Genomic DNA, 22,732 nt, shown 5'->3' with positions numbered 1-22,732 from the left:
GACGCTGGCTTCAGCTGGGCACCATTAGAATAGTCCTCCCGTGTCAGCTTTGGGCCAGGAACTGATTCATCCCTACCTGGGGGCCCACTGGTCAGCCTGGGTCCTGTGCTGTGAGAGGGCAGACAGACTGGGGGAGCCCAAAGCAGGGGCTGGGCAGGGGAGGGGCCTGGACCCCATGGCCCCAAGGGGAGGCTAGAGCCCTGGGACCATTCAGCCCAGAGGAGCAGATTCCAAAGCATGACAGACTGTGGGGCAGAAGAAGCAGACAGGCACCCTGGGGCCATTGTGGGTGGTCTCAAGATGATCCTGTCTCTCTCCTCCCAGCCCTCCCTCTCCTAGGAAAGGAGAACCCAGTGCTCAGTCCCTTAACGTGCCAACCTTTACTGATCTGGGAGAGATGAACAGGGATAGAAGATGGGAGGGGTATAGGCAAGTGGGGAGTGGGGTATGGAGACTGTGCCAGTCAGAGCCTCCTCATGGTCCCCAATCTGGGACCTGCCCCTCTCTGTCTGTGCAGAAGCAAACACTCTCACAGCCAGGAGAGCAGGGAACCCACCCCGCAGCCATAACCCAGGGCTGTATCTGAGGTAGAGTCAGACTCAAGGTTACCCCTCTGGCTGGATTTACAGGGACACAGACAGGCATCCCCATGGCTCGGAGGGGGTTCAGAGGCCCAGGCCTCGGCTGTATGGGCACTCATGACTAAGGAAGGCCAGCAGGCAGAGGGTCTAGGAGAAGTAGCAGGTCACCTCCTCTAGGCAGCCTCCTTGATTGCTTCAGCCCCTCAATTCTCCCTTTCCAGTCCACAATCGCTGCCCCACGCTCAGGCCTCTGTATCTGCCATCCACGCCTAAGTCCCTACTATCTGTCACAGGACTGGTCCGGGGATACCCCAGCAGGTCTAGGACTCCCCCAGAAGAGGGGCTAGGCAGCAGAGGTGGGACCTCCAGTAGCCTGAGAGTTCTAAAAGGCATTTGCCTCCCCCAGGGCTGTTTCCCCGCCCCCGCCTCCAACCCCACATACAAAGTCTGCAAACAGCCCTGTGGGGGAGGGTTGGTAGAAAGAAATAGATTTATTCCCATGTACAAAGCGGTCAGCCCACAGGACCATATACAACAGTTGCACAGAGTCCTAGAAAAACGCATCTCTCTAAAGGCAGCTCAGAATAGGTAAGGCAGGTGGCCCCCTCCCCCCAGCCCACAACACTGTACTGAACAAAACAGAGAAAGGAGGAACCTGCGGCTGGGATGACCCCAGAGGCCCAGCCCTATTGGGTCTCCCTAGCCCCGGGGCACAGGTGGATATGGCCTTGAAGAGGAGACAAGCCCTACCAGGGCTGAGGCCAGGTTCCCCTCTGGCTGCAGGAATGCAGGAGGGGCTCGGGCTAAGGGGGTGCACTCAGGGGGCCACTGAGGGACTCAGTGTCGGCTCTCTGCCCCAGGGGTCCAGGGACACTCCATGGCCTCTCCTGGGACTCCACAGAGCTATGGGGACTTTGATCTAAAAGGGGTCTTAGAGAATGGATTGTCTCACCCTCCTGTTTCATCCAGATAGGGGAAGGGACTTGCCCAGGGACAGCCAGGATGAAGCACTGCTGACCCATGATGGGCCTGCCTCCCAGCCCAGGCATCCTTCCTGCCCACTGTTCTTATCCTGCTTTCTTCCTGAGCCCCCTCTCCCAGAGCACTGAGCTGCCCCCCTGGCAGCTTCCTTATGGGACCCCTTCATCTCCTCAGGTCCCAGTCTCCACTATAAGTACAGTGGCAGTCCTCAGGGCCACCTGTGGCCCCATCGCTATTTCTAGTCCTCCAGCCAAGCCGATGACTGTCTCTAAGACCCACACTCTGCCCACTCAGATGTCTCACCTTCTTGCGTGAGGATCCTGGGGGGCAGGGGGTGTCCTCAGAGGAAAAGGGCACAGATCTGGTGGGGCAGAAATGGGGCCCAGGAGAAACCATCCAGGCTGCCTCGGAAGAGTGGCCTGAGGGGGGGCACTTGCCAAGGTGTGGTCAGAGGTGCAGAGCAGGGCGCACTGTTCATTGTCATCCCTGTGCTCTCAGAGGACAAATAAAGTCCTGGTGAGGCTGGAAGTCTTCCATTATACAGACGAGAAAGCTGAGGCCGTGGAAGGTCGGCCTTGCCCGGGGTCACATGGGAAGTCCTGGTCTAGAATCCAGGACCCGTGGCTCTGGTCCCAGGGCATGTGGCCAGGCCAGTGGAGAGTTGTGGGAGGAGGCCTGGGTGAAGAGGAGTCCCAGGAGGGACTCACTCAGCATTGAGGCTGCAACAGCCATTGATGGGGGCCCCAGCACCATCCAGGTCAGGCACCTCGTACTCCTCGTCCAGGAAGTCCAGCGAGTTGTTGCTTGGGAGGCCGCGGATGGTGAACTTGTGCGACACTTTGGTCCAGTGCTCACGGTTAGAGGCCACACGTTCATACAGCTCTGCTGCTTTGGGGAACAGGTCCTGCAGCAGCCTGGGGATGTGAGGGCGCAGGGTAAGAGGTCAGAAATTAGACTGTGAGCAGCAAGAAAGATTAGGGCTGGACCACAGGTAAAACTTCCACAAGAGTATGAGGCATAGGACGGGAAGCACAAGGAGAACATGGCAGTCTCTTTCCATAAGGGACCAAGGATGAAGTGAAGGGCCCATTTAGGGGCAAAGCAGCAGAGGTTGTGCCCAGAGGCAGGGAGTGGATGAGCTGGAGCAGAGCCAGGCCAGCCCACCACTTGTGTCTGCTGTGACAGCCACAGCCAGCCCCATCCCACCCACCCTGCTGTCCCTGGCTGGGGTCCCTAGCAGGCCCCACGAGATCGCTCACTTGTAGATGGGCATTGCGATGTGCTCCATGAAGCTGATCTGCAGCTCGGGGATGTAGGCCTTCTCACGGTCCATCATCTCCATCGGCCTGTTGCCCATGGCCTTCTCCTGCAGGCATCAAGTCGTCAGGCCTGGCCCTCTCCTTCCTCCATAAGCACCCGGATCAGGCTAACCCAGCCCTCCCGGGGCCCAGGCTAGGAACCCTCCCCCAACCTGGACACCCTGCGGTCACTCCCCACATACCAGGTCTCCTTGGGAAAAGAACTCTTTGTAGATCAGCTCCTGAAAGGTCAACACTCTCATTACCTCCTGTGAGTGGGATCCATCCACCCACGCTCCTCCACAGCCCATTCCCAAGGGGGCAAACTGAGGCACTGTGCCCTCACCATCTCCGGCCTGGCAGGGGGATGGGCCCCAGATGGGAAGGAGTGGCTGGGTTCTGGCCCACCTTCCACCAGCCACTGATTTGCTATGAGTGACCCCCCCCAGTGAGTCCATGCCCCTCCCTGAATCTCCCCACCTGTCGCCCTGAGGGGGTCCAGGTTCCTGTCTCCCCCACAGGCTGAGCTCAGCACAGGGAGGGTGTTCAGGCTGCGGGAGCCACACAGAGCCAGGCAGGGAGTACAGCCTGCGCCTTCCCAGGCTGGGGCAGCACTTACTGCAATCTTCCTCGTTGTCTTCCAGCCCTTGGTCTGGTCAGAGAGGTCACAGGAGGTCATAAGGAGGCAGAGAAGGAGGCTGTGATGCTGCTTGTTGGTTCGGTCATAGCCCACTGTTGGGGAGAGAACGGGGTCAAGGAGAGGGCCCCAGCATCCCAGTACCCTCTCTCGGAGGGCAAGGCCCCAGGGCCCACCCCAAAGTGGTCCAGGGAATTCAGCACCCTGGATGGGAGCCAGGGATGTAGGGCTGGGTCTGCCTGCTGGGTTGATGCCAGAAGGGGTGGATCTAAACCCCTGGGGATGCTCTCCAGGCGAATCCCCCTCTTGGTGGTTCCCCCCCATCCCTGAGGCCTGGGCTAAAGGCAGGCACCTTCGGCCATCTTTTGGAGATCCTTGAAGATGCGGAGGTGGTGGGCCAGGTCTGTGGCCAAGATGATGTCCCGCATCAGGTCCAGCATGCGCTGATAGTCCTGGGCCAGGGCCAGCGGTGGGGGAGGGCGTCAAGGCCTCTGACCAGACACCCCACCCTCGCCCCCAGACCTCAGGAACCTCCACCCCTCGGCTTCACTCCTTCTCCTGTCTCAGGCCAGCTCCCAGCTCCCATTTCCTCACCCCCAGCCCCACCCCCGGCCTCATCACCTTCCGGGAGAAGTGGTCAAAGATGTTGCAACCGTGGGTGTTGAGGATAGCGATGGCCTGAGCGAAGTGGTGCCTCTGGGGGGAGAGGAGTGATGGGGGTCCAGCTGGGGTGGGGGGCTTCCCTCCTCACTGACCCCAAGAGTGGGAGCAGGCCCGGCCCAGCCCCAGCCCCCAAGGTGAGCTGAGCAGGCAGAACTGGGGAGTCGGGGGTGCGGGGCCCGTTCCCTTTCTGGGCTCTGTTTCAACCGTCTCTGTGACCCTGGGCAAGTCCCTGGCCACCTCTGAGCCTTGGATTCCTCAGCTGTCACATGGAGGGACACAACAAGGTAAGCTCTGAGGGCCTCTCAAGCTGGAACGATTCTGAAATGATCCCTCGGAGTCCTGGACACTAATTCATGCAGCCAGCATTTGTGTGCTGACAAGGAAGGGCGGTGACGAGGCGAGGGCAAGGACCCTGTCTCCTGATGCTGAAGGGCTGTCACTCAGAGGAGGGGCAGGTAAGCCCAGGGCACGGAGGGCAGAAGCAGGGCTGCCACCATGCCTCCCAGGAGGAAGCGAGCCCCTCGTCTCTAGGGGTGTGCAAGCGGGAGTAGCTCTGGAGGGGGCCTGCGGGGGCCGCGTGGGGCAAGGCGAGCTTGGAAGTCTGACTCCCACTCTGTGTCAAGCCCTCTGCCAGGGAACTCCTTGTGCCAAGCCCTCTGCCAGGGAACTCAGAGATGTCCCCGATTCTGTCCCTGCCCCCAGGAGCTCCCATCGGGGGCGTGCAGACCCACCCACATCAGTCTAAGGCAAAGCTGAGTATGATGGCAGTGAAGGCTGTGCCCGGCTGGGCGGGGAGGGGGTTTCATAGGGTGTCCCCAGACATGCAGAGAGAAACATGCTAAATGCAAGTCCTCCCTCGGCAAACCTGGGCTCAGGCGGAACCTGCTGCCTGATTCGTACCCCCAGCCGCACCTGCACCCCTCCAAGCCCATCAGGGAACAAGAGCCAGGCATGCCCTGGGGGTGGCTGCAGCTCTCATAGCCTGTCTGAGGAGGAGGGCTTGGGAGGGGGACGAGCTGGGCCACAGTCTAACTTAGTAAGTCACTGGCTTTAAGGGGACAGTGGAAACGGGGATATTGGGCAGAACGGTGGTACCTCCATGACAGAACCTTCTGAGCTGTAGAGCGCGGCCAGCACAGATTTCTGGAAAAGCCCGAGAAAAGTCCATCACTCCTCACATCCAGAGGCAAGTGCTGCCGTATTAGGCTCAGAACTGCCTGCTCCTCCCGCCACCTCCCAACGCCTGCTAGAGCCTCCTCCCATCTCTAAACCGGCTCCTGGCCTCACCAACTCCTGCCTCTCCCCAGGCTGGAGCGGGGAGACTCCCAGACACCTCGGGGAGGGTGCCCACTGTGACGAGGGCAGGGTCTCACCGAGGCCACCTGGAAGGAGTTGTTTGTGCCTCTGTGGTCCAGGTCGTGACACATGCAGGAAATAAACAAGGCAAAGATCTCCATGTCCCTGGTTGGGAGGAGACACAGGACAAGGAGGTCAGCCACTGCTGCCTCCCCACACTTCCAAAGGAGGGCCAGCTGGACGAGACGTCCAGGATAAGGGGAATAGCTCAGTGGTTGAGTATTTGACTGCAGATGTCCAGGAACCGCCTGGACAGGAGCTCAGGACACCTGGGTCCCCTTCTTGGAAAGGGGCCTTGTACCTTTCTAACTTGGCTGTTAAGAGGGTCCCGTGAGGCAGTGTATGTAAAGCCTGCCACACAGGAGGTGCCACCCTGTCCCAGGGAAGGGGACCCCACCAGCTACCAGATGGGGGGAAGTGCAGTCACTCACTCGAGGTAGTTGGCGAGCTCCAGGTTCTTGTAGAGCAGGTAGCAGAAGTGGGAGACAGAAAAGGCGTGCATCCAGTTGTGGTAGGGTGGATCCCGGTAGCCCTTCTTCACCATCAAACAGAACCTGGGGGAGGGGAGAGGGCAGCACAGGGGCCTCAGGCTCTCCTCCTCCAGGAAACCCTCCAGGCTCTGCCCTGCCCCATTCCTTTCCTATCCTGTGGTCCCAGTGTCTGTGAACTGCTTCTCACTCACAGGTCCCCCCCACCCTCACAAGAGTGGGCCTCCCCTAGGCATCCTCAGACAGTCCTTCCCAGAGCGCAGGGGGCAATGGATGTGAGAGTAGAGTTAGGAGGGAGGCAGAGACGGGGCTGCCTGCACGGAGGGGAGGGCTGGGGACACACACCGGGCCAGCGTCGGGCAGTCAATTTTGTAGTTATTGATGAAATTCATGTCCTGCAGCATGCTGAGGATGGCCTGGAGAGAGTGGAAAGGAGGGATCAGAGGCATTGTCAGTTTCAAGATGGGCCACCCCACCCCCAGCCTTGGCCCTTCTTGGAGCCTCCAACATTTTGGAGTCTTGGAACTTTAGCTCTAAACTAGAGAACTATAAAACGGTAGAGCCAAGCACTCTCAGAGCCATCAACTTATAAATATGACATCTAAGAACTCTTGGAACCAAGTTCACACAAAATCTTAGAAAAACAGGGAGGGAGGTGCCAATCCTGAGGCCATCGTTGGTTCCAGTCCAGCCCCTGGCCCCTGGGCAGGCCCTGTGGCCCATGCTGGCAGACCACATGCCCCCTCCATCTCTGAGGAGACTCTATAGCCTTCTTTGATGACTCTGTCTTGCCAGGAAGTTCCTATGCACATCTAACTTCAATCTCCGGCTGTACACTCTCCACCTCCACATTCAAGTGGGACAGGCCAGCTCACCATGGAGGTGTCATCCTCGGGCAGAGAGCGAGGAGTGTAGGTGAAACAGGCAAAATTGGAGTCAATGGCAGCCACAGGCTGGATCCCATCATGGAGAAGTTTGGTATATTCATCATCAGAGACCTAGAGGGAACCAGCCAGGGTATTAGAAGGTGGCCTCCACCCAATCCAATGTCTTCAACCTCAACTTCCCAAAGTGGCGGGGACCTCCCACTCTGAATGCACACCAGTCGGGCCATCCACTCCATGGGTTATCACTGGGCAGGAGAACACCACCGTCCCCTCACCATCCTGCAGCCCACCTACTATGCCTCCTTTCCAGTGACCACCCTCATCTGTAACAGCCTATCCTTGTCAAAGACAGAGAACACCTCTTCATGACAGCATAGGTAGCCTTTCATGGACAATAAATTAAAGATTCCTTCTTTTGGGAGGACCATCCCAGAGTCTAACCTCAATCCTTCCTGCTACAGCTTTGACCGCTGCCACAAAGTCTGTGACGCTTTGGTTTAGACACAGATGAGAGGAATGTTCAAATGAACAATGACCACCACATACTCTGAATTAAAGTCTGGGACAGCTTTTCTAACACAAGGTCTGGGAATGGGACTGCCCAGGAATGCATGGCCGCTGTATTTAAGGGATATGTCAGAAGGGCCCTGGGTGGGCTTCCCAGCCTTCAGTAGTTCCCAGGATGGGAATTATCCCTGGACATTGGGAACACCTGGCTGAACCAATTCTTCCCTGGGCTAAGTAGTGCTGCCAGCCTTGGGGCTGAACCAGAAACTGCTTTGAAGGCTGGCTGCCCCGAAGGAGAGCAGCAGAGCAAAAGGCGAGGCATTGCTCTGGGTCTATCTTCTTTTTTTTTTTTTTTTTTTCTTGCGGTACGCGGGCCTCTCACTGTTGTGGCCTCTCCCGTTGAGGAGCACCGGCTCCGGACACGCAGGCTCAGCGGCCATGGCTCATGGGCCCAGCCGCTCCGTGGCATGTGGGATCTTCCCGGACTGGGGCACAAACCCATGTCCCCTGCATCGGCAGGCGGACTCTCAACCACTGCGCCACCAGGGGAGCCCTGGGTCTATCTTCTTATATTCAGGAGAGGATGATAAGAAAGCCCAGCCTGTCTTGGGTGCCTGAGGATTTGGGGAGGCAGGGGAGGAAAAGGTGGGCTACAGGGGACCCTGAGGCCCTGACAAGGAGGGCAGAAGCTCCGTGCAGGGCTCACCTTCATGTGGTACATCATCATCTCGTTGGCTAGGTGGCTGCGATACTGGGCCTCATTCACTTTCTTGTATAGGAGGGACTGCGGGGAGAGAGGGAAAGATGGGGCTCAGGCAAGGTGGCTGTGAAATCTCAGAACGTCCAGGACTGGGACAAAGGGATCAGATAGAACCCCTGCCCCCTTCCTGTCCCATGCTGGGCCCAGTCTGAGCCTTCAAGCTCCAGCCCAGAGTAGGGGGCCCCCTCCAACTTTCATCCAGACCTCCCCTTGCCCCTCCTTCCCAGTGCCTCTTAGCACTTGAGCTGGCACTTGGCACACTCCTGAGCTTGCCCCAGGCTTCAGTGATGGAACCTGAGGCCCACAACAGAGAGACAGAAGCAAGGAAGGGGGACAGCGTTGGGGGCCTAGGGGTTGGATTCCTGGGCCAGAGCTGCCAGCCTTGGACAATGAGACCCAACATATCCCAAAAAGAATAACCAGGAGCTTGGGTTGAGGTTGCTTCCAGAGAATGGAGGGAAATAAAACAGATCTCCCATAGTCCTGGGAGGCTAACTGTACAGGACAGGAAGCAGTATCTCTGATGTTCTGATGGGAAACTGAGGCCAGAGGTGACCAGTAGGTACTGAAGATTGCACAGCAACCCAGCAGCAGGGCTCTGAGCCCCAGGGCAGGGCACGGACCCGTCTGGACAGAGCAAGGAGAGCCAATGTGGAGAGAACAGAGGGTCCTGTACGCCCCTGTCCTCCTCACATGTGCGATGCTGATGCCACAGTAGATGGAGAAGGCTGTCGCCAGATCCTCGTCAAACTTGCTGAACCATGGTCCGTTGATCTTATTTACCAGCTCGGCCACACCGATGACCTCTGGGGACCAAAGAGGGGCTAGGATGAACCAGTGGATGTGTCCGACGGAGATCTGCCCTCCCAGGGTGTCCTCAAGGGACATCACGTATTTGGGAAAACCCATCCCTTCAGCTTAGGGACACTAGGGTGGTGGAGAAGGCTTGTGGAACGTCCGCTCGGCTCCGCCCCATCCTGCTCAGGCCCCGCCCCACCCCTCCTCCCGGAGCCGCCAGGACCACGCACGCACCCTGGTTCTCGTTCTTGATGGGAAAGCAGAGAATGTTGCGCGTCCGGAAGCCGGTGCTGTCGTCCACACCGCGGTAGAAAAGTGGGTGTGCATACGCGTCCGGGATGTTCAGAATCTGGCCTGTGGTCGCCACGTGGCCCGCGATGCCCTGGTCGGCCGGGATGCGGATCTCATAGCTCTGCCGGGCCAGGGATGACGTACAGAGGAAGTTGGTGGCCGGTCGCAGAGCGGACCATCAACCATCGGGCCTGCTCCACAGCGCCCACTGCGTACTCCCGGCCCCCAGGACCACGGCCACACCCTCCCTCCTCAGGGCCCTGCCTCACCTCATCATCCACCACGCCCCCATCAAACACCTTGGCCACCAGCTCGTTCTGATCCAGCAGGAACACAGAGCATCTGTGGAGAGATGCCTTTGGTTCACAGAGCTCTGACACCCCTCTCCCGCCACCCCTCTCCTGCCACCCCTCAAATCTCACGACTAGAGGCAAAGCCTGGATTTTGAGGCCTGGAGGGAGAGACTCTCCTCAGAGCTGGCTGACTCCAGACATCAGTCCAGATCGATGATTTTTTTTTTTTTTTTTTTGTGGCACCTACTCTGTACCAGGCACTGTGTTAGGAGCTGAGGACCCATGGCCAGCAAAGTAAGCCCCACCCCTGCTGTCACTAGATGTCACAGTCTAGTGAGAGTCACAGGCATGAAATAAAGAATCACAGAAAACGTGATGGGGTCCCACAAGAAGACAATGGAGGGGAAAAAAAGAGCGGAGGAAAGAAGAGGTCACTACTGAGGCCCAAGGCCTCTCTCGCCCCACCCCGGGGCGGATTCACTCACATCTCAGCATTGCTGAGGTTTCTGGCCTCTGTGATGATCTCCTGGAGCAGCACAGAGACGTCATCTGTGGGAGCAAGAAGCATGGGGAACAGTGGTGAGACCAGGCCGGAGTGCTGAGGCCAAGCCCGCCCACCTCCCCTCCTCAAAATGCCACCCCTCCACTCCCACCCCACAGCCAGGTATGAAGGAGGGCAGTGCACTCACCCAGGTGAGTGAAGAGGTTCTTTGCCACTTGGAGAAGAGCCTGGAATGGAGAAAATGGAAATCACAGGGAATCAGGTTGCAGGGGGTCACCCTCTCCAGCCCCCTGCCTCCATAAGCTCCAGGGTCTTCTCATTCCTCCCCTAGGGCTCTCTGGACAGACTGGAGACTGGCAGAGTCTAATTATATCATTTGGCTACTAAGTGAAGGAGTGGGAGGAATAGCCCCAGTGAGGGTGCACAGACATCCTGAGTCTGAGGTGCGCATGCACCTCCAGCTCTAGCCACCCAGCTGTTGCGGTGATGTCCAATCTGAACACTAGAGGGCGATCGCATACAGTGCCTGCAGCCAGAGGTGCCGTCTTGAAGAGCTACTGTCCTCCCTTTTTTTTTTTGGCGGTACGCGGGCCTCTCACTGTTGTGGCCTCTCCCATTGCGGAGCCTCCGGACGCGCAGGCTCAGCGGCCATGGCTCACGGGCCCAGCCGCTCCGCGGCAAGTGGGATCTTCCCGGACGGGAGCACGAACCCGTGTCCCCTGCATCGGCAGGCGGGCTCTCAACCACTGCGCCACCAGGGGAGCCCTGTCCTCCCTCTTTAAGAGGCCGCCAGAGCATAGGTAGTCTCCCTGCCACCAGCCCCCAAAGACATGGGCTTTTCCCTTGTGGGTGACTCAATGGAGCTGAAAGCTGGGCAACGTGGTCTCCGAGAGAGGCGCCACTCACCTGGCACTCACACTTGAGCTTCTGCTCCTTCTGGAAGGCCAGGGTGCTGGTGAGGACCGTGCTGGTGTAGTGAAAGCAGTGCTGGATCACACGCTCATCCTGGTCTGTGAATCTGGCAGGGTGGGGTGGCGGGGGTCACCGGAGAGGGACAGACCACAGAATGCTTGCCCCATTCTGCCTTACTTCCTTCCGTTCCTCCAGGAAGCCCACTTGGAAATCCACCAGCAAACTCACTCTCCTCTGCTGGGGCTGCTCACCGCACAGGTGGCTTGGGCCAGCTTCCCCCTCAGACTGGGGGCTCCTGAGCGGGGCGGGGGGGGGGGGGTAGTTCTAATCCTCCTCTGACCAAAATGTGTTTTCTTCCTCAGACTATTGCTTCTCGAAGCCAGAGCCATGTCTCCCTCCTCTGACTTTAGACTTACCCAGACTGAGGTTGAGTCTCCTCCCTCAGACTGGGGCTGGGTGTTCTGCTCTTCTCCAGGAGCCCCTCCAGCCTCAGGGAGGGGCGGTGGCACTGCCCTGTCTTTTCCAGCTCCTGTCACTGTCCTACCCTCCTCCCTGCACTTTGCAGGCCCCGATTTGGTGCCTCCACAAGTCCTGTGGTGCTGTGGGCAGGGCAGTGCCCATCAGATTCATGGAGCTGGCTCACAACGGACAAGATCAGCCCCAAATCCTGAGGAGGTCATTCAGTGGGGTCACCAGATGATTTGTCACCAGGGAGCTCGGTGGGACTGGATGGACCAAGCTGGAGGTGGGACCTGGGCTGGGGACGTGGGTAAGCCTCTCCAGATGGGGATCATGGGGAGATGCAGCATTCCTCAGAGATTCTGACCATTTCTCAGCCCCCAGATTTCCCTGCCTAGTCCCTTCCCCATTTGGGGGCTGCCTTCAGTGCTCCTCTCTGCCGGGGTATCCTCCACGCGTGCTCGCCGTCCAGTGATTTGGATCCAGACCCCAATCCCCACCACCCTGTGTCTGTCTGCCCACCTTCCTTCTCGTGGCATTTGAGCCCTCTCCATCTAGTCCCACCCACCTCTCTCCCCTCTTCTATGGGCGTCTCTCAGCTTCAGCCACAGTAAGATCCTCATCGTTCTGAGAAAACCTCAGGCTCTTTCACACCTTCATGCTTTTTCCCACACTGTTCGCTCTGCCTAGAATACCTTTCCCACCCTCCTCCCTCTACGCCCTAAAAATAAACATCAAGTCTTGAAGGCAGGGACCATGACTGTATCATCCCCTAATACAGAGCCTGGTACAGGGGAGATATTTGGAAAGTGTTTGCTAAATGCCGTAACTGTACCTCTGCCCCTGCCACCCGCCCCATCGCACTCCCAGCTAAAGGGATTCTGGAGTCCCTTGTCTCTGGGCTCCAGGCAGCTTCTCTGCAGTGTCTGCTCTGAGCTGAGGGCCACCTTGGCTCATGCAGTTGTTCAGCACTCACTCCCTTAAATATGTGGAACCCAGAGATGACCTTGCCCCTGCCCTGGGCCTCAGGGCTGTCACCAAGTCCCCATCTCGTTTCCCTTCTGATACCACCTCTCCTCCAGGTCCAGGGCCACCTCAGAACCCAAGGCTACAGCCAGCAGCCAGAGGTCACAAACCCTGCTGGACCCTCCCCTCTGGGAGCATAGGGCCAGACACAGTGGGTACTCAATGTGTGTTTATTGAATGGCACAAATGCTCCCACCACTAGGATGGGACAAATGACACAGATCCTACATCCCCGCTGCCTCAGCAGGTTCTGCCTTGTCCCTGTCTTTATTTTCCCAGGCCCATCCAACTGCCAATAGAGCTCCATGCTGGCAGGTCCTGCTACTCAGATCTCTGACACCCAGATCTCTGCCCCACCCCTGCAGGCCCCATCCCTGGGCTTCTGACACTCTCTAGTCCCAACATCTCCAGTCTCCACTTCCTGCAGGAGGTCCGAGCCCTCAAACCCAGCCTGCTTGCTTGGGCCCCAGGGGCCAAGCATCTTGACAGCATCTCTCTGCATCCTGGAATCAGAATGCAACCCCTCACCTGCCTATTACACCCTACTGCTAGGCCTGCTGGACCAAGTGTGGCAGCATTCACATCCTAAAGCTGCACCCTGGACAGACGCGGCTGATCAATCACAGCACTGTTTCTCACTAAACTAATACAATGCTTCAGGCAGCTGCTACCAATTAACGAGTTGGTGTGGGACATGACATCTATGATACGACTTCTAGGCCTCAAATCTGACCTCAGTTCTTGAGATACGGACTAAGCTTGTTTACCTGACCGTGTGTCCTGCTTACCCCTCTGTTTCACACGATTCCTACAGCTGCCCTGTCAATGCCTCTAAGGACCCTCAGCTTAGCCCAGCCCCCATGCCTATTCCCTGAGTCACTGTCCACTGGGTCGGTGATGCTCTGCGGATCCCAGAGAATTCACCCATCCTAGAGCTCATCGCTCCTCCATCAGGCAGTTCCCAGCAGAAATGCCAAAACAAAGGATGGCAAGTGGGGGAAAGGCCAGTAGCAAAAAGTGGATAATCCAAACTGCAGGAAGTGGGCAAAGAGAAGGGGAACTCGCCTGGACCGCAACATGATTTTACAAAGTCAAGATGGAGCAGCGGCCAAGGGTCTATCGCTCCCATAATCTCACAGTCTCTTGCACAGACAAACCATTCAACCTACCGCTGCTGGAATAGTAAGTACTCCCTTCCCAGTACCCTTCCCGCGCTGTTACCCTAGTCGAGCCCCGCCCGGCCTCTCAGCTCCATCTCCTGATCCACATCACTCCACCCAGACTCACAAGTCTCCTCCAAGCTTGTTGAAGGTGCAGGCCAAGGCCACCACCTGGTCAGTGGCCCGGCTGATGACAGGGACACAGAGCATGGCCTGCACCTCGAAGCCCAACATGCTTTGCAGCTGTTGCACATCCCCCTGCAAAGGGGAGGCAAGGGGGAGGCAAGTCAGGGCAGGGAAGGAGGAAATATGCTTCCTTCCCCCGCCCTCCACCACACTCTGCAACAGGAGGGGCTGAAGGGCTCATGCAGGGTGGGAAATGCTATGACATGCGGTGGGGTCTTGTCTCCCCCCATTCCTAGGCTGCCCTGGCCCAGAGGCTCTGGCCCTGGGGACTGGGCAGTGGGCTCTCCCCTTGGCTCCCCACCAGTCCAGCCAGGCCATGGCTTACAGAGGTGAGATCTTTCAGCTGGATAGACTTCTTGTCTTCCACCACCTGGCCCAGTCGTCCCATCGTCAACTGGGGGAGTGAGGAGAGCCAGTCAGGGCCCAGCTCTTCCCAAGATCAGGCGATGTCACACCTCTTCCCCCCCCAAGTCTGGAAGTTTCAACTACCTCTTCAGTCAGTCCAAACTGTGGGTGGAGTCAACACTGAGGAGTGAGGGTGGGGTGAGGGTGGGGGAGTAGGCTCTTGACCAGAACCTCCTATGGAGGACTTGAGGGTCTTCCCTAACTAGGAGAAAGGAAAGCAGAATCCAAGGATTCTCACTGATCTTAACAGATTCTAAGAGAGCCAAATCCAGAAATACTCCAACAGAAGTGAAATGGTCGCAGGTGAGTCTTTCTGTAGACTGTGAGAGATTTCTCCTAATGGCTCCTGATCATGAGAGGTTGTGATCTCTCACAACATTTCTAAGTAGACCTCAAGATCCAGATAATTCCATCAGATTCCAAGAGATTCTAGCAGATCCCAATCTCTCTGGGCAGATCCCAGGAGAGCCTAGACGACTTTAACTGCTTCTGCAGCCTCCCACACAGGGGGTGCGGGACTCACCGGAAAGCTGATTTCTTCCTCCAGCACTTTATCTCCAATCACCTGATGGGCAGAGCGAGGTGGACTGGTTAAGGATGGGCAGGGTTTTTCCTCTCAGAGACCCCGGTCCCTTGCCCTGCTCCACAGTGGACCTGGGCCCTCACCTTACAGGAAAGCTGGAGACTGTCCTCAGATACCAGCAGGAGGCAGCAGCGGGACGCCTGGGTCTCCTGCTGCAGCTGAGAGGGAGGGACACAGCAAGAGGCTGACCGTGGATCTGGGAGCAAACCCACTCCCCACCCTCTGGCCTTTTTGAGGTTCCTCGGGTAGGTGGGGAAGAGAAGAGGGGCAGGACACGGGACTCTGAACTGAGATGGACGGCTCACAGGGACCTTGGTCCCAGGAGGGGCACAGGGACTCACGTATTGGAGGACTTTGAGCTGCAAGGAAGAGGCATCCAGGTCGTAGAGTTCCCCTGCAATGGCGGGGCGCGGGTCAGAGAGAGAGGGCCCACAGAATCCCCCAAGGGTGCGCGCCACCCTCAGGCCCCGCCCACCCATGGGCCCCTCCCTTCCAGGTTCGACCCCGCCCTTCCCCGCCCCCAAGGACCTGCCCCAGCCGGGTCCTCACCGCAAAGCTGCAGGATCTTTCGGTCTTGGTCTGTGTACGGAACCCCACCCTTCTGGTCTCCCGCCGCCCCCTCTGGAGTATTCTGGACCGCTTCCGGGGCCGCGCTGGGCCCGCGCTGCTGCAGGGCCTGGACCCTCTTCAGGGCCACCAGGGTCTGGGACGGGCGGAGCGGTCAGCAAGCCACACGCCCCACCTTTATCGCCCTTTGCTCGAGCCCTTCCCTCTGCCTGCGGTGCCCGTGGCCCCCACCCCCCACCCGCGTCCCAAACAACTCATCCCTCAGCGCTCCACCCTCCTGTGGACTCCCACTGCCCCCAGATTCTTACAAGGCAGAACAGGGTCAGATTTCTCCGTCTCTAGCACCCACGGGGAGTCGTAAGTTCTTGTTAAAGTCACAAAATCATAAAATCTCCAGGAAGAGCCTCAATATCATTATGTAGATAGTCCTTCCTAAGTATTAACAAAATATTTGACTCCCCTTATTTCACCAGTACCCTCAGTAGGTCAGTGCTATCCTTATCCTCATTCTCAGATGTGAAACTGAGGCTCAGAGAGGTTAGGTGACTTGCTCCAGGTCACACAGCCCAGAGGTAGTGGACTGGAACCCAGGTCTGTCCATCTCCCGGGCCAGATCATCTTCCCATCAGTTGTGATGAGGGTCTTCAGCAGCCCTCATCCTACCCCGGCCCTACCCCCACTCACATGCTTCTCCACGGCTTGCAGGCTCCACTCCTCACTGTCACTCAGCTGACCACAGTGCACCTGGAGGGGAGTGACAAGGGGACCAGCTGTGACCTACCTCCCCTAGCCTCTTGTCTCTACCAGAGTGCCCTCCCCATGCCCGGCACACACCTGTCCCCATCAACACATACACACTCCAGTCTGTGGGCCTCAATAAGCCCATCCTCTGACCAAGCAGATGGCTTCAGGAAAATCCCCTCTTCCAGGAAGCCTTCGAGGGCTAATCCAAAGAAGTGGAACTTTGCTGATCTCTGCCTTTTCAACTACTGTTCCATCTACAGCACAATCCAGGTGTACAGTGAGGGAAACGGGGTGACCCTGGACCCCTCTCCATCTCTCAGTCTATGGAGCCCTTCAGGCCCTGATTATGGAATCAGTGGTATTAGCCTCAGCCTCCCAGCTCCATCCTTTCTGAGTGGGGATTTGAGCTGCCCCTAAGTCTGGGGTAGGGGAAGAGGTCCACCGTTTGTGATGCATCTGCTGTGCCCAAAGAACTTGGGAGGATGGAGGAAGGAATGAATGAATGGAGTGATAAGGTGCTTTGCCTTGCATGTGATTCTCACCAACAAGTAAGGCAAGCTTCCACCTTGCAGATGAACCAAGGCCCAGAAAGTTTGAGTGACTTGCCCAAGGTCACAGAACAGAAAGTGGCAGAGTTGGGACAGCACCACCCACTCCCTCCCCTTCTCTGCCCACACCTTCCCTTCTCCAGATCCCTTCTCATCATCACACCCATCACCCTGTCCCTCTCCAACTTCCCTGTGTCAGTCACCTGGAATCCCCTCAGCCCATCTTTCATGCTCTGTGAAGTCCCTTCTCCCAGCCCTGCTTGGGTGCTTGGTGAGGAAAATGAAGGGCGGAGCACTGCAGGCCCTGCCAGCAAGCCTCCCCACCTGTGTCACCAGCTTCCTGGGCACCTACTCAGAGCTGCTCACCACCTGCAGGGCTCACCACAGTGCTTGCACTGGGGTCCCCTCCTTCATCCTCCCTCCCCACTCAGCAGCCCCTGCCCGCCTCTGCTCTAAGTCCCCTGCCAGGAGCAGATGGAGAGGAGGAGACCAGCAGGTGCTCAGGAAGCTCACAGTCTGGCTGGGGTGGGATGGAGTGGTGGATGTGATGAAGGGGGTGCAGAACTTCATACCTGAGGAAGAAGGAGAGGGCAGATTGAGTGGGTGGGAACTTATAGGCTGTGGGAGCTCAGAGGGGGAGGGCACCTGGGGGCCTTCCAGAACTGGGAAGACAAGCAGAGCCCGGAGGCGACATTGCAGGCGGGAGGCTGTCCTGGCAGTGCTGGGTAGTAGGTGGTATGGGGAGCTGAGGACCCGGGCAGTGGTGTGGTCCATGGTACCACAGGGCGGGTGCAAGTCTAAGGAATTGGACTTCAGCTTGATTGTACTGGGGATCCACAGCAGGCTTTAGCATCTGCGGACCATGGTCTACAAGGTAGGGGGAGTTGCGGGGAGCAAGACTGGAGGCAGGAAGACCTGGAAGAGGGCTGGGCCGCCAAGGGTGGTTTGAAGGTTAAGCTCTGGATGAAGCTCCATCTATGACTCCTATAAGACAGGTTGTTGAAAGGCGCTGGGAGCATGGTTCATTTGCATATGGTTTACAGAAACGTGTGGGCATTTTACTGTTAGTAGACGGGGGAGGACATCCTTCTTGTTCTTTCCACCTGGACTCATCTCTCAGGAAAAGGGAAAGTTGGGACCTCTCTAGGGCTGTGGACTTCCTGGGCTGGCAAAATAGCCTGGTCCCAGTACAGAGCTGGGAGACTGAATGAGAGCCTCAGAGGGTTGGAGGGAAGGAAGGAACCATGGAGTCCTCCTCCACCCACTGGACGTACCCCTCTGTGCACACACTCCTGGGCTGCCTCAGCCCATCCCTACCCAGCATGTGCACAAACACACTACACACTTCATGGAGACCTTTAGCGCCCCCCAACACACACACACACACACACACACACTCATACATTCACTGTGCCATAGAGATACTCAGGCATGTGCGTACCTGCACACACACACACACACACACACGGTGCAGTCACAGGCTCGAAGACATCCACACGCCCACACCCACAGTGACTGCCATCCACACGTGCAAATTCATACCCGTAAACACGATACTTGAGTTCACATACCCGAGAGCCACGCACACGCTTCTGCTCGCACCCCCAGCCGATATGCAAGCACAATCACCAGCACACACACGGCTCCCTTCTCACCAACAGGACATACTCTCGCACCTGCTCTTGCTAACCAGGGGGCGGGTCTGGGGCCCAGTGGGAGCACTCAAGAGTGGGCACTGGAACTGCAGAGAAGGTTGAAAGCCCAGCACAGCTCCCACCCCCCACCCTCACCAAGTTCACCGTGGCTAATGGACACCACACCCCCATGTAAGGATCTGGTGCGCTGGCACAGCTCGGGGGAAGAGTGGGCGCAAATCACACATCAAATGCCTGAGACCAAGGGCTGCCTGCTCCTCAGAGGGACTTATTATCCCATAATTGAAGAACAGAGCCAAAGACTCTTTCCACACGAAGAATCCGCAGCTAAGGCACCTTGACCTGCGAGCTGCAGAGTCCCAGAGCTCAGCCAGGCAGCCCTGCACAGGACAGCATATTCCTCAGAGAGCCCTCCGCTGACCCCATCTCTATCAGGCCCCAACAGTCCTTGCAGGGCCTGCTGGTTTCCTTGCTAGCACTTGCCATCATTTGCAATTCTCTCTTTATTTTGTTCACTCGTTTAATGTCCAGCATGCCCACCCCTCCAGACTGTACGGTCTGTGAAAGCAGGGCCCGTCTGGTCTGTCTCGGTCATTGCTGCTGTGTTTGAAGCACCAGTGCACAGTGCCTGGTGGTGCTCAAGAAATATGCTTTCAATTGATGGCTGGGTGAGTGGATGGATGGAGGGATGATGAATACAAGAGCAGAGACCCAGAGAGGGGAATGGGGCTTGTTGAGGAAGGAGCTGGTGAGTCAGCCCTCCCAAGAGATCTGTCCTGTGGCACCCCCTTTCCCCCTCTAGACCCTCAGTCCTCAGGATCTGGCAACAGCTGGGAGGTCTGGGGCTGCCTATGCTGCCTCTCAGAGGATGTGAGATCCTGTGGCCCCAGGAGCATGGGGGTGGAGCAGCAGGACGGGATCCATCAGATGTGTGGGGAGGGGGTGTCCCTCAGAAGAACATTTCTACTTGAGTAGGAAGGCTCAGGCTTGGAGGAGAGGCAGATGGCAAACAATCCAAATACCTTTCAAGAGCTCTTCACTGCCCAGAGTATTTGAGAAGGTGAGGGGACAGTAATCGGGAGCTTCTCTTGGCAGCCAAAGCCACAGGTAGCGTCTTGCTCACCAGCATGCACCCCCCCTTCTCAGCCTTGCCGGGATCACACTCTTCCCCCAGCACTCCACCACCCTGCCTCTGCTCATGCTGGGCCCTCTGCTGAGAATATCCGTCTCCTTCTTCTCTGCCTGTTCACCCCCTACCTGTGTCCCAAAGTCCCACTCAAATGCTGTCTGCGCTGTGAGGCACCTCCTGGTGCTCCAGCCTCTGCCACTAGAGCTCCTGCTGGCTGCATTCTTTCATTTGGCCAGTGGTGATCTGAAGGTGACCCTGCCTTCCCCCAGACTGAGCTTCTAGAAGGCAGAAATGGGTCCGACTCCTCTCTCTGCCCCAGCACCTGTCCTGGGACAGGGCCCAGAGCAGAGTTTTGCTAGGGTGGGGTAAGTTCAACTGATCTGACCCTTCCTCTTCCCAACACACACACGCCTTTCCTACCCCCAGGAGAAGGCTGAAGCCTGGACTCCCGGCCAGACCTCAGCCACGGTGAACAATGGTCACAATGACCATCCTCCTGCCCACAAGACAACCTTCCAAGCATCTTCCCATTGCAGGGGCTGCTTCCTTACTGACCCAGCCCTCGCAGCCCCAGCACAGGAAGTCCTTCTAGGAACCTGGCACCCCCAGACCCCTTTCCGTCAACAGAGGTGCGCGACCGAGTCACTGCCTACCACGGCGCACCTCTGCACAGTGAGGGCACGAATGCAGTCCTCCTCCAAGCCACCAGCTCTGGTACAGACTGGGACCAAAGGAGGGAGCGAAGCTGCGCTGAGAACGCGGTGCCAACAGCAGATCCGTTCCCTTCAGGGAACAGAAGCTGGGGGTGGGGGAGCAGCTTTCGGGAGAAACCAAGGGGGCCGCATCCCCCTCAATCAGGCAGATGGGGCGCCGAGGAGACCAAGCCAAGTAAGTATCCCTTCCTTCCTCTCCTCTCCCCGGCCGCCCCCCCACGCCCACCGCCCTCCCCCGCCAGCAGCTGGGGAAAGGTCAGGCGCCTCGGAAACCTTTAATTCCGTTTTAATGAGGTTGGGAGGAGTCCCCCCCCCACCCCGCCCACGCCGCGGGCGCACCGAGACCGGCTCATTTATCTGTCCGCGCCCCTGCTTGGAGTGGCAGCCGCCTCCGCGGAAGTCGATCCCCAGTGAGGGCGATTTGGGGGCGCTAACCCTTCGATTCTTAGGACTGGACAAAGATTTTGAGCACCCACTTCCACACGGGAGGAGAGACTGGAAGAACCTCAGAACCCGGACTCCGCAAAGCTCGGCCAACCCCACGGGGGAGCCCAAAGCGGGGAGCTCCGCGAGAGAGCAGCAGGGGGGCGCCCTGGCCCGATTGCCCGCCCAACTCCCCCCACTTAGGGTTCCCCCCTTCCAGCTGAGGCCCCTGCCCCTCTGTCACCCAGCTCAGGAAGCCCACCCCCGTTGCCTGCCGTCTGTCCTAGCCTCGGACATAGGTCTGGCTGGGGCTGGGTGCCTTCCCAGGAGCCCTGCCCCGTGGGCCTTCTCTCCTCAAGCCGCCTAGCTCCAGCGACCCCAATCTCTGACTGACTTTCCCACACTGGCTCTGTCGGTGTCATATCTGCCCATCCCTCCTCAGTCCTTTCCCACCTCGCTGCATTCATGCCCTCTTGGGACACTGCCCCCAACCCATCCTGGAGGATACCAAAGAGGAAGTAGGGTCAGGGCTGTTTCAAGGGCTCCGTGGTGGTAAGAGTCCAGATAGGGCTTGTACATCCTTCCGCAAGTTGCTGACTGGGCCCGCGGCTTCATTCTGCCCATTCAAGGTGGGGCAGAGGGCTCCTCCCAGGCTCCTCCCAGATCCCCATTTTCCCCAGCTCCAGCCCAGCATGCTACTCTCAACACACACACACACACACACACACACACACCCCAGTGGGGCTCCATCCAGTGCTCTCTCCCTTGCTCCCTCCCCTGCTCTCCTCTCCCCCATCCTACCCACAACTGCTCTTACCAAGATGACTGCTGCCACAGCCCCGGCCTCCTTGTCCACCAGCGGTATGACCAGCACTGAGGGGGAGAGGGCAATGAGGTGGTCCTGCGGGGCCAGTGAGGCTCAGAGATACTGAGCCAGGACCCAGGGAGGGAGACAAAGACACAGACAGACAGACAGAGGCCAGGACAGAGACACAGAGAGACCCAGAGACCCGGAGAGACAGAGAGATGGGTCTTGAGGCAGTGAAAACAATGACCACAGCAACGACCCCTGCATAGAAGGAAACCCCCTCACTTGACAACTTTCTCGTGATCCTCCCAGCAACCCTGGGACGGAGGGAGGCAGGTAAGGCTGAGCACCCCTATTTTACAGATTGGGAAACTGAGGTCCAGAAAGGGGAAGTGACTTGCCCAAGATCACACAGCAAGTCAGGTCTCCTGACTCCCAGTCTTGTACACTTTCCACATCGAGACAGAGGACAGAGACCTAGAGAGACTGAGACACGAGGCAGAGAGACATGGCGGACAGGGGGCATGGAGAGGAAGAGAAAGAAAAACAGACAGTGACAGAGAGAGCATGACAACTACAGCCCATCTAACAACCAGCACAAGCAACACCCCATCAAGGTAGGTTCTGTTGTTCCCATTTTACAGATCAGGAAATTGAGGCTCAGAGAGGTTAATAGCACAACAGAGAGAGAATTAGATGGCAGGTGTGCTAGAGACACAGAGCAAGAGAAAGAAGGAGACGGAGAGATGCAGACAGGGACAGGGGCCACAGTCCCTCCCTGCCCCTGCCCAGCTCCCAGCCCTTACCTTGGGTGTCAGGAGCCAGTGGAGCCACCAGCCTGGCCAAGGGCTTCCCAGGCATGTCCGAGGGGCCCAGTCCATTGCAGCCCAGCCGCTTCCGGGAGATCACAGCCTCTCTGAAAAGAGGATATGATTCTACCTCTCAGTCCCTGGATCAAAGAGGAACAGGCCCCAGCCTGGGGACACACAGTGGGCTGAACCCTGCACATCTGAGAGGATCTGGACAAGTTGACCCACTGCAGGGTGGATATGAGGAGGGCAAAAATAAAAGTCTCGGACCCTAACCCTCCCCTCCCCATGTAGAGAAGCAGGCAGCTACAGTCTGGCCTCTGGTGCCTCCTGCTGGTAGATATGGAGAAGGCACCTTCAGGATCTCTTACAAATCCCCCAGAGCAAGTAAAGCCAAGGCTCAGAGCTAGGCTGTCTGGGTTAAATCCTGCCACAGCTACTACGTGATCTCGGGCAAGTGACCTAACCTCTCTGAGCCCCCCAGGGAGAACTAGGGTGAAGAGAGTAGAATCCTAAGCATCAGCATCCTCAGGAAAGCAGTTCGGAGCAACTTCTGGTGTCGG

The 22,732-nt window shown here is 57.9% G+C and overlaps 1 protein-coding gene across 2 annotated transcripts in view; it reads right to left on the bottom strand.

Annotated features, from left to right (window-relative positions):
• Positions 1–1,053: 1,053 nt before the first annotated feature.
• PDE2A (phosphodiesterase 2A) overlaps positions 1,054–22,732 on the bottom strand; it is a 91,707-nt gene continuing 70,028 nt past the window's right edge. For both annotated transcript variants that reach the window (XM_065882247.1, XM_065882248.1), the window contains exons 5-31: positions 22,167–22,276; positions 21,370–21,425; positions 16,025–16,084; positions 15,323–15,476; positions 15,115–15,167; positions 14,857–14,931; positions 14,714–14,755; positions 14,111–14,179; positions 13,727–13,857; positions 10,949–11,060; positions 10,230–10,269; positions 10,026–10,089; positions 9,517–9,589; positions 9,191–9,368; positions 8,852–8,964; positions 8,105–8,182; positions 6,880–7,002; positions 6,350–6,420; positions 5,948–6,070; positions 5,534–5,621; positions 5,256–5,303; positions 4,119–4,193; positions 3,850–3,949; positions 3,480–3,592; positions 3,064–3,102; positions 2,822–2,928; positions 1,054–2,476 (exon numbers count right to left, since the gene is read on the bottom strand). In XM_065882247.1, the coding sequence (XP_065738319.1) occupies positions 2,266–2,476; positions 2,822–2,928; positions 3,064–3,102; positions 3,480–3,592; positions 3,850–3,949; positions 4,119–4,193; positions 5,256–5,303; positions 5,534–5,621; positions 5,948–6,070; positions 6,350–6,420; positions 6,880–7,002; positions 8,105–8,182; positions 8,852–8,964; positions 9,191–9,368; positions 9,517–9,589; positions 10,026–10,089; positions 10,230–10,269; positions 10,949–11,060; positions 13,727–13,857; positions 14,111–14,179; positions 14,714–14,755; positions 14,857–14,931; positions 15,115–15,167; positions 15,323–15,476; positions 16,025–16,084; positions 21,370–21,425; positions 22,167–22,276 (2,506 nt within the window). In that variant the 3' untranslated portion in view covers positions 1,054–2,265. The remainder of the gene's footprint in view (positions 2,477–2,821; positions 2,929–3,063; positions 3,103–3,479; positions 3,593–3,849; positions 3,950–4,118; positions 4,194–5,255; positions 5,304–5,533; positions 5,622–5,947; positions 6,071–6,349; positions 6,421–6,879; positions 7,003–8,104; positions 8,183–8,851; positions 8,965–9,190; positions 9,369–9,516; positions 9,590–10,025; positions 10,090–10,229; positions 10,270–10,948; positions 11,061–13,726; positions 13,858–14,110; positions 14,180–14,713; positions 14,756–14,856; positions 14,932–15,114; positions 15,168–15,322; positions 15,477–16,024; positions 16,085–21,369; positions 21,426–22,166; positions 22,277–22,732) is intronic.

Source organism: Phocoena phocoena, chromosome 8 (assembly GCF_963924675.1).
Source record: "Phocoena phocoena chromosome 8, mPhoPho1.1, whole genome shotgun sequence".
In the NCBI taxonomy this organism is placed as follows: domain Eukaryota; kingdom Metazoa; phylum Chordata; class Mammalia; order Artiodactyla; family Phocoenidae; genus Phocoena; species Phocoena phocoena.
This window is presented reverse-complemented; position numbering and strand designations above follow the sequence as displayed.